This window comes from Physcomitrium patens, chromosome 10 (assembly GCF_059467195.1).
Source record: "Physcomitrium patens ecotype Gransden chromosome 10, ASM5946719v1, whole genome shotgun sequence".
Lineage (NCBI taxonomy): Eukaryota > Viridiplantae > Streptophyta > Bryopsida > Funariales > Funariaceae > Physcomitrium > Physcomitrium patens.
In genome coordinates, this window is record NC_143419.1 from 17,606,223 (window position 1) to 17,624,045 (window position 17,823).

General features: G+C 35.7%; 3 protein-coding genes across 10 annotated transcripts; 2 read left to right on the plus strand and 1 right to left on the minus strand.

Annotated features, from left to right (window-relative positions):
• Positions 1–1,999: 1,999 nt before the first annotated feature.
• On the plus strand, positions 2,000–3,787 carry LOC112287759 (photosystem I chlorophyll a/b-binding protein 2, chloroplastic). The gene is made up of 4 exons (XM_024531117.3): positions 2,000–2,127; positions 2,521–2,703; positions 2,877–2,914; positions 3,028–3,787. The coding sequence occupies exons 1-4, from the start codon at positions 2,069–2,071 to the stop codon at positions 3,567–3,569; spliced, it is 822 nt and encodes a 273-aa protein (XP_024386885.1). The 5' UTR covers positions 2,000–2,068; the 3' UTR covers positions 3,570–3,787.
• A 1,169-nt stretch (positions 3,788–4,956) lies between these two features.
• LOC112287758 (large ribosomal subunit protein uL3) lies at positions 4,957–6,348 on the plus strand. The gene has a single exon (XM_024531116.3). It carries the CDS (start codon positions 5,017–5,019, stop codon positions 6,193–6,195), a length of 1,179 nt encoding a protein of 392 aa, XP_024386884.1. The 5' UTR covers positions 4,957–5,016; the 3' UTR covers positions 6,196–6,348.
• A 2,045-nt stretch (positions 6,349–8,393) lies between these two features.
• LOC112287832 (uncharacterized) lies at positions 8,394–10,700 on the minus strand. Of its 8 annotated transcripts, none has more exons than XM_024531343.3 (4): positions 10,577–10,700; positions 10,282–10,313; positions 10,038–10,107; positions 8,394–9,827 (listed from the first exon to the last, which is right to left on the minus strand). In XM_024531343.3, exon 4 carries the CDS (start codon positions 9,738–9,740, stop codon positions 8,442–8,444), a length of 1,299 nt encoding a protein of 432 aa, XP_024387111.1. In that variant the 5' UTR covers positions 9,741–9,827; positions 10,038–10,107; positions 10,282–10,313; positions 10,577–10,700; the 3' UTR covers positions 8,394–8,441. The 8 variants fall into 8 exon arrangements, with proteins under 8 accessions (XP_024387111.1, XP_090110061.1, XP_024387104.1 ...); XM_090253935.1 differs by having other exon boundaries at positions 10,222–10,313; positions 10,577–10,694; XM_024531336.3 differs by having other exon boundaries at positions 10,437–10,592.
• Positions 10,701–17,823: the final 7,123 nt, after the last annotated feature.

Genomic DNA, 17,823 nt, shown 5'->3' on the forward strand with positions numbered 1-17,823 from the left:
TAGGTAATTAATAGATTGAAAACTTTGCCATCAAGTTGATTACATATTATACATATTGATCCCTTGTTTTACAAATTGGCCACATGTTGCACATATTGACTTTTTGTTTTATAAGTTGGCTAGATGTTGCACATGTTGGCCACTTATGATTTAAGTTGGTTATCTAACACATATGTAGAAAACTTTTCTTATAAGTTAGATACTTATTGGATGACTAATAAAACATTATTTTGTAAGTTTTAATTAGATAATATATATAGAAGTAAGAATAAAGTCTTCTTCATCTTTGTTAATTCCTTTCTTATATTCTTGTCTTAATTTAAGATTCTCTAATCTTTTTATATTTAGTAATAGCTATTTTAGTTTTAATATTATATCTATCTTTGATTTGTCTACTTTTTCTTTTCAATGTTTTAAGAGTATATTACTTCTTTAGAGTTTTGTTATGATTTATGTCATTATTAGAACAAAGAAATTGTAGATGGTTTTGAATGACAATGTGCTTTTATAGTGTGTATGCTCAAATTGGTTACTTAAGAGTGCCTCAAAGTTAGAACTAGGACAAAGTGATGCAAGAAAGAATCCTAATTCATTCCTTCTTAAAGAAGAGCTTGGATTCATCTTTGTCATTGTTTATTAAATTCATAAATTTTTCTATTTTTAAATTTAAGAAGTAGTCATATACATTGAATGATAGAAGTAAATTAAATTGATTTAAGTTTTATGTAAGGTGATTTAATGTTCCCCAAAATAAATGATACTATAATTATAATCACAATATATGTATATATATATATATATATATATATAATATAAATTTTATATGATACATGTTTTGGTATTTAGTATTAAAATTTATACATAAAGATGGAATTTTACAAGCATCCATATATAATGTTGCAAAAGAATAGATATCTAGCTATACATGGTATTAGATAGAAAATAATCCAAGTGATCCTTTATTCATATATTAATTTGAAATAACATAGTAACATATAATTGATGTAGATGCTAATGTAGTTAAATATTTAAAAAGGAATCATTAGTTCAATATTTCTACTCATTGCTATTATTTTCATTTTTTTGTGCAGAAATTTGTTTTTTTTGTTAGGTATACAGTAAATTACTTTGCACATATACAGATATTGTATTAATGTTTGTATATTATCTGATAGCACCAACTTTAAATTTTAAATATTATTTGATAATGGATATTTTAATCACTTCAAATACATTAATGGAGACCATAAAATATCTTAGATTCATCTACTTACTATTTTATTTCTTATCCTTCTACTTTAGAGAAAAATAATTTGCAATTTCACTAAAATAACTTTGAATGATGTATGAAGTATTTTTTGAGCATCATATTCCTTGATATCAGGTACTTGCAGGAAATAGTTGAAAAACAACTGAGACCTTATGCATGTATATTACAAACAACATGTAATTTGACGCGTCTGAATTCTAAAGCTTCCAATCCAGATTTTTCTGAAGTAGCTCTTTTGTGCAATTCAATCACAGTTCATGAAGGAACATAAATGGCCACAGTAGTTAATTGAGGTGGTAGATATCGAAAACAACGTGGAGATCTGCGAGAGGGTAGATTCCTGGGGCAGCGGTGAAGACGCATGGTGACAATTGCAATGTGTGGCACACGATACTTTAAGGAGTTGCGGAGGGTATCAATAGAGCACTAAGGACTGGAGCGCCAGGCCTCAGTAGAGGAAGGATGTGGGATGGGGATGGGGATGTGGAGAGGGGATGTGGACGGGGACGGGGAGTGCTAAGCTTTGGTGTGGGGGGGGGGGGGTCCGAAGGGCAACGCTAAGGGTGGCCAATGGGGGCGGGGAGAGGGGGATAGCAGAGGCATCTTCCAATAGGTGTGCCTGCTTTGGACCTCCCCCACCTTATCCCCCTCCGCCTGCCAATTCCTCCCTTCCCTCCTCGCAGGCTCTAAGTTGTCCATGCCCTCCTACCTCCTTCGTCAGTCCGTGCTTCCTCAAATCCCTTGCTTCTGCCACCAATCACCTTCCCGGCTGCCACCTTCCTGTTTACCACTAGTGCCATGGCGTCCGCTGTGTGCGCATCCTCCAGCGTTGCTGTTGTTGCCGGTCCATCCACCAGGTTTGTGAAACCCAGTCCCTGTCACGTTGGGTGTTGCATTGTTGCATTTTTTAGGGACAAGTTTTTCGGCGTTAAGATGAGAGGGAACTTCTCTCCAGATCAGTGTGATTGTCGGCTACCGGTCTTAGATCATCACAGTACTATGGTTTACTTTGGGATGCGACGGCATGGTTAGGAAACGAAGATTGGGTGTAGAATTCGGTGTATTATGTGAGCCTGGTCGGTGTGTTGACCACCACCCAAGGAGATCAGACTCCTCGTCGATGGGTTTATCCCGACAACTTTTTTTGGGCCAGTAGGAGTAGCTTCATTGTTACGACGTTCCCGGCGAAGGTTTCAAGCGCTACTTCACCTTGAAGTCTCTCATCAAACTCGTGCTTGGTATCTTTACAGCAAGGTGGTGAGCAATGTCGGCCCTGCGAGGACCTCGTTGCTAGCAGGTAGGGCTCGAAGGACCACTAGGATCGCGACTTCTCCTCAGGTTGACCCCCCAGTCTCCAATGAGCCTGCCCTCCCCAACAACGACAGGCCTTTGTGGTTTCCCGGAAGCAAGGCTCCCGAATGGCTTGATGGCAGGTATTATGTCAACCTAGCCCTACCTCCTTCTCAATGGCTGTGTCCTTACTGAATCTTATTGGTGCAATTCCCGTAGTCTTTCCCAGAAAATGTGCATGCCGGGATGAATGAGCAGTGATTCGAATGTCGAGACCGATCGGTTTGATAGTCTGTGGTATTCCTCTTTGCTGCAGCCTGCCCGGAGATTTTGGCTTCGACCCCCTCGGTCTCGGTAAGGACTCTTTCAGTATTTTGCGTTGAGCTACGTGTGCTTTGCATTGGGTGTTATGCTCTGATTATTGTCTGGTTGGCTCAAGTTAGTAACTCAGTTTTCCCTGCCTGCAGGATCGGATCCTGAGCTGTTGAAATGGTTTGTGCAAGCCGAGCTTGTACACTGCCGATGGGCAATGCTTGGAGCTGCAGGAATTTTCATTCCCGAAGCCCTCACGAAGGCTGGCATCCTTAATACTCCCTCATGGAATGTTGCCGGTGACCAACAGTACTTCGCCGACCCCACGACCCTGTTTGTCATTGAACTGATCTTGTTCGCATGGGCCGAGGGCAGGAGATGGGCGGACATAGTGAATCCGGGGTGCGTTAACGTTGACCCTGTGTTCCCTAATAACAAACTCACTGGCACCGACGTCGGTTACCCTGGAGGTCTGTGGTTTGACCCCTTGGGTTGGGGCCAGACCAAGGATGCTAAAAAGTTGAAGGAATTGAGAACGAAGGAAATTAAAAACGGTAGGCTGGCTATGCTTGCTGTGCTGGGCGCCGTCGTTCAGGCCAACTACACCCACACTGGCCCAATCGATAACTTGTTGGCCCATCTTGCTGACCCTGGTCACAACACCATCTTTGCCCTGAGCAACCTTGTTGGAAAGTAGATAACTGCTCCATTCGTTGAAACCACCGTATACCGTTGCGGACCCAAAGGTCAAAGGAGATGTCAGCAATGTCGATCTTAGTCTTGTATAACGTGCTTAGCTTCATTCTGCAACTCCTTTCGTCACCATCAAGGCTGTCACTCCTATGATGTATTTGTACACTATGTATGCGAGACTCAGAATTTTCAATGATCTACTCTCCAGTTTTCACCCTCTAACATCTGCTATGCAACGCAATGTCTGAAACGCAAATTCTATGATCCCCTCGGTCAGTCGGTTATAAAAGAATATTTCTGGACAGTCAACTGTAATTAATTCCTAGTACTCCATGATTTATTCTCTTCAACTGTGTTTCTCTTTATTTATCACAGTTGAAAGAGATTATTACAGATACAGTCACATCACTCCATTCTACATTTGTCATGCAGTAGCCTCATCACATCATAGACGTGGAAAAATGAACACATCTACCCGCTCTCTATTGTTCACACATGCGTTCATGCATTCATTAAACTGCATTACATTGCTCCAGCTATGTGAAAGGAAAAAATTGTATTGATAGTCAGTACACCATGCGCCTCTTCCTGCTCTGTGGAAGGGAGAGATGAATTTGGGGGCAGGGGATGTAACGAAGAAGGCTGGTTCGCACTTACTGTTTAGGGTAATTTGATTGGCATGCAACCAACTTCATCACTTTCATTGAATAAAGACGCGTACCAGGCATTCCTCTGGGGCGAGTCCGTTTTCGTGACAAATCCTTCTCCGCTTTGGTATTGAAGGATAAAGAACATGTGCATCAAATTTTGAGCCGAAATAGAATTGGTGCCTTGCTAGCACCTGATACTAGATGAACGGATAATCTAAATGGTCTCCTCTTTCCAGAACATTTTAATAAGCTCTACACAATTATTTCTGTCTATTTGTTCAAAAATAAATTGTATGTGTTATTAAAAACAGAAACCTTTAACCGCACCCCTGCTGCCATTATTTAAGAAACTCCCAACAATTGGTTACATGGCAGTGAGCTGCTCACAAAATTTGGGGCAGCTACCCAGCACCCATATCCAAACACGTGCATGGAAGACGGACGGATGAAGTAAAAAGGTTAGAGTACGAGCTACTGGGTGCATGTTCAGCGAAACCGGCATATTTGGATGAGTATTTTTAGGTTCATCGGGAACATCGGATCGTTAAACCTGAGTTGGATGATAAATCTCAGCAAGGAAGGCCCGGGTGGGGATCATCCAAGTCTGGCTTATGAATGAATCAGGAATGTAGACGTTGATTTATAAGATAACGACATTCGTTCTACTTGGGATGAAGTTAGGGCTCGACATCCTCAGCCCTATAGATTGTTATCCTTCGTATCGGCCATTCCTTTCAGCGTGCATCTCTAGCCGCAGTGTAGGTTTCTCTTGTTGCTGTTTTAGGAGGCTTGGTCGCAGCCATGTCTCACAGGAAGTTCGAGCACCCTCGTCACGGGTCCTTGGGGTTTTTGCCCCGCAAGAGGGCTTCACGCTCCCGCGGGAAGGTGAAGACCTTTCCCAAGGATGATCCCGTCAAGAAGCCCCACTTGACCTCTTTCCTTGGCTACAAGGCCGGCATGACTCACATTGTTCGCGAGGTGGAAAAGCCCGGATCCAAGCTGCACAAGAAGGAGACATGCGAGGCCGTCACCATCGTCGAGACGCCACCCATCATCGTCGTAGGGTTGGTGGCTTACATCAAGACTCCTCGCGGGTTGAGGTCGTTGAACACGGTGTGGGCTCAGCACCTGAGCGACGAGGTGAAGAGGAGGTTCTACAAGAACTGGTACAAGTCGAAGAAGAAAGCCTTCTCTAAGTACAGCAAACGGTATGAATCTGAGGAGGGCAAGAGGGACTTGCAGTCTGAGTTGGAGAGGATGAAGAAATACGCTAGCGTGATTCGTGTCCTTGCCCATACACAGGTACGCAAGCTCAAGGGTATTAAGCAGAAGAAGGCTCATTTAGCAGAGATTCAGGTTAATGGAGGTACCATAGCCGAGAAAGTAGACTTCGGATACAACCTGTTCGAGAAGCCCGTGCCTGTGGACGCCGTTTTCAACAAGGACGAGATGATTGACATCATCGGTGTCACACGCGGTCATGGATACGAGGGTGTGGTTACCAGGTGGGGAGTTACACGTCTTCCCAGGAAGACTCACAGGGGTTTGAGGAAGGTTGCTTGTATTGGGGCCTGGCATCCAGCCCGTGTGTCATTTACTGTCGCCAGAGCTGGACAAAACGGATACCACCACCGCACAGAGATGAACAAGAAGGTGTACAAGGTAGGAAAGTCCGCTGACAAGGAGTCATTCTCTGCTTCTACCGAGTTCGACGTGACCGAAAAGGAGATAACTCCTATGGGAGGCTTTGCCCACTACGGTATTGTTCGTGAAGATTACCTTATGATCAAGGGTGGTGTGATGGGTCCCAAGAAGAGGGTTATTACTCTGCGTCAGTCTTTGTACAAACAGGTGTCTCGTAGCGCCTTGGAGGATATCAAGCTCAAGTTCATCGATACCTCCTCCAAATTCGGGCACGGACGTTTCCAAACATCCCTTGAGAAGGCGAAGGTGTACGGTAAGGTTAAGGCATCAGCATAAGAGTGATGAAGTTATAGGGGTACATTCTGTGCTGATGAGGGTAGTGCCGTTGTAACTGTCATATCCTTTGTAGCCTTTTTGCCATTGCTGAGGAGCATGCATCTTATCTCTAAGTTGCTCCCCGAAGCTTTAATACACATCAAGTTATGACCATTTCACATGTGGATGTGTGCTAATAATTGCTTCCCATCCTGGAGCTTTTACTGCTCATGCGATCTGACGAGTGACCAACATGAATTTCTCTGCAGTGCATAGTCCGCTCCGCTTTTCGTTTTTGTCAGCGAACCTCTGCCATGCTTGTCTGTCTCGATTGATCACTGGAGGGGTGAGTCCTCTGCTTTAATTGAGGGCAAGAATGTGTGGGTATGACTCAAGTCGTGATCGGGTTGTGTGTTAAAACGTTACCTGGGTTGTTAGAAAGTAATTCTATAAACCATATATGTTTGCCCTGTTGTCTGTTAATTATGTCCGAGTCTGTGAAGGCAAATTGCATCCTTTTGCAGGAACAACAAAAGTCACTAGCAATGAAAAATAACCAATATGGGTTTGAGAATGAGTACACTGAACATGAAATTGATAGAGATATAATGTGTTCATTATTCTGTTTCGTTATGTTTCGTTATGTTTTGTTTTGTATTTTTTTTTTCCAACATTCCTTAGCTAATTTCTCTAGTACAGTATAATTCAACGTGAAAGTCTTCATCACCCAAATTAGCAATTGATTCATCGGGGATTCTGAGTTCAATTACGTAATATATAAAACTCTAGTTGCAAAACATGCCACTTACTAAATATCCTGTCTCGATTGTTTATCAATCTCTGTATTGTTTTCAATGTAACCAACTTATTCACAGTAAATTTAAGCAGTAAATAAATGTGACTTGTGATTTACATTAAAAACCTACATCTTCACTTCTTCAAATATTAAGCAATATGTAAATTTCAATACAATCCCACGAAAAAGAAGTACCGTCACTTCCTTAATGGGACTTGACCTTCAACTGTTATTTTCTATATATATATATTTTTACAATAATATAAACTTCATCTTCTCATCTTTCTCATCTTCTTTAATAAATAAGATAGTGTCACGGCCACCAATATCATTCAAGTATACAAAAACAAAAAGAAATATCTTCAATTGATAATATCCTCGTTAAACAGTGTGGATGCTTTTTAGACGAGTTAACTTTACCAATGTCAAAAAAGTTTGAATTGTAGGTAGTTATTAAGCTAGACTATTGTCCAATGTCATTTTACAGAGATCATATATTATCTTTTAAATTCTTTCTTTGCTTTTGAATATAGGTTTTCTTTTACCTTCAACTAAAAAATATTACAACTTATAAATATTATTGGCTAACCCTAGCATTCTTTTAAATATGTTGGGTTTATTTAAACTGAATAATTGACAAATATATTGATTGAGAGTAATTTAGACTAACATTGCAAAATAGTGGAGGAAACAATCTGTATGAAATGAAATTATACAAAACCATTGAATGGTGAGATACATGCAGTTTGACGATTTTGTTGCCAAGCACCCTTTCATCTAACTCAATTTTGATATAGAGAAGAGAGAGATAGCATGTGCATGAAACCAGGAGAGCTAAGTTCCCATGATGCCCCCGGTTGGCTAACAGTCTAAACACCGTCTCTCCGCCTACATCTGCCCAGAAAACATGGTTTGTTTCGCAGAAGAATTTCCCCGAAGAGAGAGTTGTGTTCATGTTTTGTACTCTGGAACCCAACTCTCCCCATTGTAGCTCATTGCCCCTGCAAATCTACTCTTGTTGATGTGCTACTGCTAAAGGGAGGTGTACTACGGTATGATCCCATTGGTTACAGTGGACTTGTTAGTAAGTCAAAAGCTCCGGCTACGAAGGCTACTTAGCATATGTCTCTATGTTTCTGTGCAAATTCCGAAGGTGCAGTTTGCATGCCGTGGCTGCAAGTGACACTGCTAGTACATATCCGCAATTCCCCCTTCATTGCAGCGTAGCTGTATTACTGAAGATATTCAAAATGAAATAAGCGTGCGAGTTAATTGCTCATAATCTCGATGAAAGTTTCATATTGCAGCACTAGAGGTGACATCACATTTTGAAAGAAGCTTCTGGGAACTACACTGTGGTCCAGACCGCAAATACATGTGCTGACCTCCAGTGTCATCGACTTCATCCAACGTTTCAGAGATAGACGATCAACAGACAGAATTCTCTTTTTGGATTGTTGGCGAATACATTTCATCGAGCATCTTCACAATCTTTGCAAATGAAAGCTTTTGGAGAGGCTCTATAAGCCGACAACAATCTATCAATCTCAGTTATTACCTTCACAATATCTGTAAATGTCGGTCTTTGGGAAGGATCTGCCGACCAACATCGACTTATCAATTTGCTCAACTCAGGATGTATGTGATCAGGTAATTGGGGTCTCTCTCCAGCCAGGACGAACTCGGGGTTGGTCCGTGGACGGTCTTCAAAAGGGATGCATCCTGTTAAAATCTCGTAACAAGTCATTGCATAACTATATACATCCACTTGCTGAGTAAAAATTTGTTGATCATGCAAGTTACCATGGTCCTTCAAAACTTCCAATATCTCCGGTGCTCTCCAGTATCCAGTCCCCACAACTCCAACAGAGCATTCAAAATCTGCTACTGCACACTGAAACCCATCATCGTGCCAAGGATCGAAGGAATATGAATCATCTTCTGTAACGTTCACGAGCACATTAGATGCCTTGAGGTCTCTGTGAAGAATTCCCTGGTCATGCAACTCTTCCATAGCAACAGCAATCTGGTACATAATCAAGACGGCAGAATCGTCTCGGAAAGGAGGGCCTTGATTCATGTTGTGCTGCATTCTAAGATCAATTAGCGTCCGCAAATCGCCCCAATACCTGTGCATTAAAAATGCAAATCTGCCATCTTCCAACAATGTGGCACCCCATATCAAACAACAGCTATCGGTATCTGAGGAAAACGGACAACCCTTGTCTATCTTTCGAAGCAATCCCTCAGGCCATTGCTTTTTCAGATGAACCAGGGAACCACTTCTCCTCATTACCTTCGCCACATACTTAAATTCGCACACGTTCTGACGTGTGACTACAGCAGCTTCGAAGATCTCTGCCTGGCCTCCCTCCGCAATCTTCTCACCAAAAACTAAACTATCGCCATAATCCCAAAAGAATTCACCCCATCTTTTCTTGAGGTACTCGAAGACGTGTCGATTCGACACCTCACCTTCTACATCTTCCTCCACCTCACTCCAGTGATCTTTAGATGCTTCAATTTTAAATTCCACCTCCTTGTGGAACTCATTTCGACGATGGATCATGCTCTGAATGCGAGCAGAATAAAACGGTAAGCTGAAGCCATTCTGAGTCGATGTTTGATAGTGTGACACGGTGGTGGGCTCAAATGCTCTTGCCAGAACACCATATACATGTTCCTGTGCCATCCCCGAACCAGGAACGCTACCTTCTTCTTTTTTTTTTTCCAACAAAGTAATACCCTGATCGTCCACCACTACGGACATGTATTACTGAAGCAGAAAAAAGCCATTCTCAACTCTCCTTTCACAAATATGAGGAAACGCTGTCGACAAATGCCGCGGTCGTACCTCCTGGCTCGTCAAGAAAAGCAACTACCACGATAAAACCCTGACGCGTGCTTCGGAACAAGCAATCAACGTATAATATGCTCATTACCTAATTATAAATGGCAATATCGGTGGCAAAGAAGATTAACAACCTAAGATGCTGTTTAACAACCGTCGGTAAGAGAGGGCTGAAGAATACACAACCTGCGGGGATGGACGAAAATTGGAACTTACAGTCAGCATAGATATCGAGAAATGGCGAGTTACCCACAGCATAGAGTCGTCTGATCGAAGATGCGCAGACCTGCAACCGAATAAACTTTCCTAACATCATGGCAATAACAATACTTGTGATCGCCAACAACGAACCCTACAATCACGAGTAGCGGTAAAACAACGAATGTGCGTCAATGGCAACCTAGTACAACACCAGTGGAGGAGGCATGGCTCCGGACGTAGAGGTGTGGTGATGGCACACCTGGACATGTCGGATCAGTGGAGATCAAATTCCTGATTTAGAAAACACACGATCCAGGTCAGCGCGGCATACGGTGTGGAGGAAAGAATGTGAAAAGCAAATCCCCATACAGAGCATCTACTTTCACCCACTCCAGCCCCTGTGAACATTGCTACCTGAGAGCCTGACCTCGTCCCGAACGTAAAAAATATGTAGCAGTGTGATGATATTGCGAGATTCTGCGTCGAAGTCAGAACATTTGTGTGATCAAAAACCATGACAGTGTCGGAGCATAGGTGGATTGTTAGTGTAGTACATGCAGAAGAAGGAGTAAGTGTGCGCTCCGCTTCGTCAGCATTCCACCGTCTTATCGTTTTTCCTCGGAACGCACTCAAGCTCCGGATGCTGAGACCACAGCTTTGTCTATTCCGATGACGGCAGTCCACCGCACCCACAGTTCTTAATTCTCATCCACAATGACTAAAGTCTATCACCATCGTACAAAGTTGTCAGTGGAAACAATAAACAATACCCACTCTGGCGTCATTATTAATAGTAAAAGTCGTAGTGGGGGTCGTGGTATTCAAACACTTATATCCCATCTGCTTTTCTCTATGAAAGTAAGTAGATAGTTAGATATTCTTTGGGTGTAAAGTTTGATAATTGGATATTATTTGCTTAGTATGTCTTAAAAAAATAAATACAATTCTGTTCTCTTTGTTTATTGCCCAATCGCCACTTACCAAGCTATCGGAATGATGGAGCATTTTCTGTACCTCGGCATATTATATCTAGTATGTATATAATCCAATCGTTGTTCAAAATATACATATTATCCAGTGTTCATTTCAAGGGATATATAAAAATATAATCAAACTTTGTGTTTTGTTGAAAAAGGTAATAATGTTTGTATTTGTAGTAACAACAGTTAAGTGCATTTTACATCAATGTAATGTCTAAATAGGTTTAGTAAACCTAAAATGAAAATGTTCTAAACAAATTATGTATATAAATTTTTATTTTGAGATCCAAAGAATATGATTTGATTATTATTAGGTTTAAATTTTTTAATGACACAATTATATGTATATATATATACACTAGTAAAAACTTATGTCTTTGCTACAAAAAAGTTGTAAAAGTTTAATAATTATTATATAATATATAATATATTATAAAAATTTGATATATTATTATTATTATTAATATTTTAATATAATAATAATATTAATATTCAATTAATTTTAAAAATGTGCTATAATAATAGTTTTTGAAATTTTTAATATGAAATGTGATATGTAATCAAATATGAAATATCTTCCATATTAATAGAATTTACAAGATACACTACCTTCAATACTCTCTCTTTGGAAGAGTGTGCAAACATAATTCTCCTACACTATTTAAAATTTATTTGAAGTGGTGATATACTTCAATGCCATATTTACGAAGTCACTCAAAATCATTGAAAATTTCTTAAATAATATTATTTAGATGTCATTATAACATTGATCCTTCAAATATGTGCTTCTTAAAAGATTTGGACCTTAAACTTAATATCTTTATCATCTGCATAGTACATCAATTCTTCCATAAAACTTTATAAACTTCATCTTAGACCTTGTCTTTGAGGTTGATATGGTTTTTCAATTGTATACTACTTTTTTTCATTACATACTTTCTATAGTTGCTCATCACTAAAGCTTTGTGATTAAGGCTATCTATTGTAGACTTAGAATGGGGAGTTTGTAAAGAAGAAGATTTATATTGAGCTCACCTTTTAGAGCAAGAATTGCTTTCAAACTTTGTTGCTATGTTCTTACTTCAATCTTTCCACAATGGGCACCATTCGTCAAGGTGGTAATAGATATGTTTTAATAACTATATAAATGGAACCATGTGCATAATCAATAGTACAGACTATAAGATTACTTGTAAAAACATCCACATTGTGAATACACATCATTGCAATTATTGTCCAATTTTTATAATACTTTTAGTGTATTGCAACCAAAATCACTCTCTAACTTTGGTATCGATAGCTTTTGCCTTGAAACCTTATTGTTGAGATCTTAATTTGGATATTATTATCTTTTGATATTGCTAGGATTCATCTTTTTTTGAGTTGAATTTTTTTCATTTGTAAGTGCTTCATTTATCCCAAGAAAATAGGTTCATTGATGTGACAAAAATGATGTGCCTTGAGTGCTAGACTTTGGCCATCGCGTCATGGTTGTGGACCCTAAGATTCTTTATACTATACAAAATCTAATATTACTTGTGCTTTTGTTGCTCATGCAGCTTGTTCATTCAATATCCTACAAGATGTATGACATGTAAGATTTCATGAATCTAATCTATGAAATAAGATGCCAATCTTTCATAAATATATATATATATATATATATATATATATATATATATATATATATATATATATATATTCAAATAATTACCTATATGATTAAATAGAAGTAGATAAAAATAAGTAAATTTTATAATAACTTTAAGAGAAGCTTTTTAGAAGCTTCATAGATACTATTTTGACTTTACATGTGTTTATAATTAATTGATAGGCTAGAAATTTGGTCAACAAGTTAGCCATGTGATACATGTATAAGTTGCTTATGGAATAAGCTAACTATGTGGCGGACATATAAATAACTTGCTTTGCAAGTTAAGATATGTATTTAGCAATGTTAACACTTTTTAAAAGTTCTGTAGCATATTGCCACCTAGCTCCTAGTTAGAGAGTATACATGGAGGTAAGAGTGAATCCTTTTTCACTCTTATCAAGGCCTTTCTAATCTTGAGTCTTATTTCAAGACTTTCTACTCTTCTTATCTTTGGTAATAGCTATTTTAATTCAATATATTTCTATCTTTGAATGACTTTTTAATCTTTTCAAGTAACACAAGAGTGTATTGAGATTTCTTTCATTGAATTTCATCTCTTTGATAATTTGACAAGAGTGCTAACTCATTATTTTTGTATTTTTTAGAAATAAGTGAATTATTCTATTTCTATTGTTTGTTTTAAAGGTTATGGATTATCCACCTTTAAATAAATTTTTTAGTTTTTTAATACTATTTTTTATTTATTTAAGAGAGAAAATTATCCATCTTTGTAGAAATTTTTATTTGATATTAGAAGTTACAAATTATTTTCTTCTAATTTGACTTATAAATTTAGTAAGTTATATGATATAGAAGAAAATATTGTGGATACTATACTTGGCAAAAGTAAGAATAGATTTGTAATTATTGCAAATCTTCATAAACTTGTCAACACTCTTAGGATGGAAATTTAACTTTATTACCAATACAAACCATGGAATCACTAATTTTATACCTATAAAATAAGTTATCTATATTAAAAAGTTGTACAGTTGAAGGAAGTATATAGATCAACTTCACAACAAAATTATAGAAATTATGCTTCTACAAGTACAATAAAGATAAGAATTAATATGCTTAAGAAGTTTGATGGAATAAGATCAAAATTTTAAAAATTTCTACAATAAGTCAAGCTCTATCTAAAATTGCATTTCATCCAATGTTCTAATGGATTTATTTAAGTTGGATTCATAGGTGCACTTCTATCTGAAAAAAAATTCTTTCTTGATTTACACCTTTGATGGAAAAGGATTCACAATTCTTTTATGATTTGAACTTATTTCTAAAAATATTCTTGTATATATTTAGAAAAAAAGATCAAAAAAGAGTAATAAAGATTAAATTCCTATCTTTCTAACAAGAATTACAATCATCCACCATATATGTTGCTCTATTCTAAAACCTCCTTTACAAAGTGGATTGAAATGACAAAGTCTTTATCAATCAATTTTGATATAGATTGAAGGATAATATTAAAGATTTCTTGTTAATAATATCAAAAACAAAAACTGTGAAATAATTTATTATTTAATCCATTATATAGGATAATTAATTATTTGAAAGTCATCAAAAACAAAGATTTGGCTGAAGATGAACAAGTTGAGTAATAGTAGCTCCTAAGTTTTTCAAAAACTTATTCATCAAGACCGAAACCAATACAAATTAATATGATACATTTTAAATCCCTCATAAAGTAAGAAAAGACTTGATATCATCAAGAATATTTGTACTACTATTGAAAAAAAAAAAATTATATTACTCAACATTCTCTAAAGAAGCAATGCAATGACAAAATGAGAAGCACAATTGCCAAAAAATGTAATATGTTGAAAAATAATTTTTTCTAATTACAATTAGGATGGTGAGGTTGAAATCATGTATTATATTTAATAAAGATTCTATTCTCTTTTTACATCTTTCACCTTGTTTAATAATAGATATATGTTTAAGACCTAAAAATCACAAATTCTTTGCATTATTAGATTCAAGAGCCTCAATTTTTTTTCTAGACAAAGACTTTATCAAAAAATAAGAAATATCTTTAATTAAAAAAGTTAAATTTATTCATATAAAATTTATAAATGGTTGTTTGTTTTTTTAAAAAATATAACCTTCAAGTAGATTGGATTTTTTATAATCTTAATTTTTTGGGTAGTTTAATCCAAAATCTTATTAATTAAATAAAAATATATAAGTCTAGTACATCTAAATCCTTACTAGTAAGTGCAAGAGCTTTCATGCCTATGGCAAAAAAAGGGTCATCTTTTGCTATATATGCCATGCTCATTTTTTATGGTGAAAAGATATGAAGTGGTATTCTTAGCTAGTATCAAGATTTCTGGGATATTTTTGAAAAACAAAATATAGATATTCTTTTAAAACATTAATCTTATGATTGTTCAATTGAACTACAAGAACAAAATCAACCACCATTCAAACCAATCTATAACTTATCAAAAAATGAATTGGATATATTAAAAGAATATATTGATGAGAACTTGGCTAAAAATTTTATATGCCATTCAAAATTTTCAGCATGACTTCCTATCTTATTTGTGAAGAAAAAAGATGGATCTCAATAGATGTGTATAGATTATCGAAGACTTAACAAGATCACTATTAAGAATATATATCTCCTACCTCTGATTTCAAGACATCTTCATCAATTCAATCAAGCAAAGATCTATACAAAAATAAATCTATGAGGAGCATACAACTTGGTCTGCATTAAAGAAGAGGATGAATAGAAGACTACTTTTTAAATTAGTTATGGACATTTCAAATATAGTATCATGCCTTTTAGATTCATACATACATGAGCCACTTTTCAACATCTTATAAATGACATTTTTTGTGAGTTTTTAATGATTTTGACGTTTGTTATTTAAACAACATTTTAATCTTTTCTTAGAACAAAAAAAAGCATCAACTTTATATTTTTCATATGTTACAAAAACTTTTAGATGCAAGATTATATGCAAAGATGGAAAAGTTTATATTTTATATTACTCAAGTTGATTTCCTAGAGTACATCATTTCAAACAAAGATCTAATGATGGATTTGAAGAAAGTCTAGACTATCATAGATTGGATGATTTTAAGAACAGTAAGAGATGTGCAATATTTTTTATACTTTGCTAATAACTATCAGATCTCCATTAAGAATTTTTTTAAAGTTGTGGCACCTATTAGATAAGTGACTTGTAAAGATAAACTTAAGTAGAGCAAAGAAGTTGATTCATCTTTTAAAGCCTTGAAGGAAATATTTATTTTAGCACCAATTTTGTATTGTGTCAATTTCTTTAAGGCATTCTTCATGGAAATAGATGCATTAGACTTTGCTTTGGATGTTGTATTATCAAAAATAGAAGCACATGACAAGCTCCACCTAATAGCTTTCTATTCCAAAGAAATTTCATATGTATAGATTAATTATGAAATCTACAATAAAAAACTTCTTACAATTATAGATTCTTTTGAAGAATGACATTACTATTAAGAATGCACTTTTAGTCTAATCACTATATATATATGAATCACAAGAATCAAAAATATTTTATGTTAACATAGATATTAAAATATTGCTAAGTTTGTTAAAATATGTTATTCTCAAGATTTAATATTAAGATTACATATTGATCTGAAAAATAATAAGATTTCTCAAACACACTTTTTAAATATTCTTATTTTGCACCAAAAGGAGGTGTAGCTTTTGATCAACAAAAAATGGTTCTTTTGAAGCTTGAATAATTTCATCTTTGAGCAATAAAATCAATATTGACTATTGATTCAACTTTTATCAAGAAAATTCAATCAAATATGTTCTTTGATCCTATTATTCATGATTTCAAGAATATTTCTTCTAAATCTCATGATACTTCAAAATTTGAGTTCAAAAATAATTTATTCTATTACAAAGGTCGCCTATATGTTCCTGAAGGAGAAGCACATTGTTGTATTACGTAAAGCCTTGCTTGAGAATGCACTAAGCGCCTAGCTACGGAAGATAGAAGGAGTATTGTAATAAGAAGATTTTAATTTTAATAAAAATCTTAAATAATTCCAATTAAATCTTAACAATGCTAATCAATATTTAATCAAATCTAAAAAAATCTCAAAAAAATTGTAAAAGAAGCATGAAAAAATCTCAAAAAAATTCAAAAAAAGTATTAAAATAAAACATAAAATATATCTTAAATAAATTCTAATCAAATCTCAATTTAATCTTAGTTGAAATCCTAGTAGTCCTTACTTAAAATCTAAGTCAAATCCTAGCTAAATCATAGACAAATTCTAAATCTTAACTAATTCCTAAATCCTAAATCAAATCTTAATCAAATTAATATAAATTTGAAGCAGTTTAGAACATCAATACCTATCAATTATACCATTGGTCTTGCTTATGATTTTATACACCTTTCAACAACTAAGTTGGTAACAAACACACAAAATTTAAAGAAGATCAAACTTATCAAATAAAAGATCAAATCTAAATTCTGCTTATGTGTTGGATAACCTCCTACTCCAATCTGAATATTGAACTTCCATTGCCAATATTTCTTTTGTAAAATATTGAATTACCTCTCAAATATACTTAAACTATGGAAAATCAAGTCTACTCTCTATATATGATAAATTCTCTTCAATCTAATCAATAAATTACTAAAGATCTTAAAAATACTCACTGGACTACAAATTCTAATTTTTGAGACATTGACCTAGAAAAACCTTCACACACTTTGATCTAACTCTTTGATTGACTATAAAACTTTCATACATACTAACAACTAAAATAACAACACACTACCCAATATTCACTTATACACACACACCACAAAACTTAAGAGACCTTCAATTTTATAACATAATTTTATTTTTTTAAATCTAATCTAATTCAGAATATCATTAACTTTAAAATTTTTCCAAAAACTAAATATTAAGTCAATTGATATAAAACCAATGTTAAAAAATCTCTTTGCAAGTCTACTGTGAGTCATCAAATTGACTTATTTTTTCTTTTAGGATAAAAGTATGCATTTAGAATGTTGTAAATCACAATACATAGTGAGTAGTGTAGAAATCCTTAGAGAAATAGAAAATTAGAATGTTAGTGGTGGAAATGGAGTCTTAATAAGTCTTAGAGGTAATTATCTTTGTTGGTTTAGTA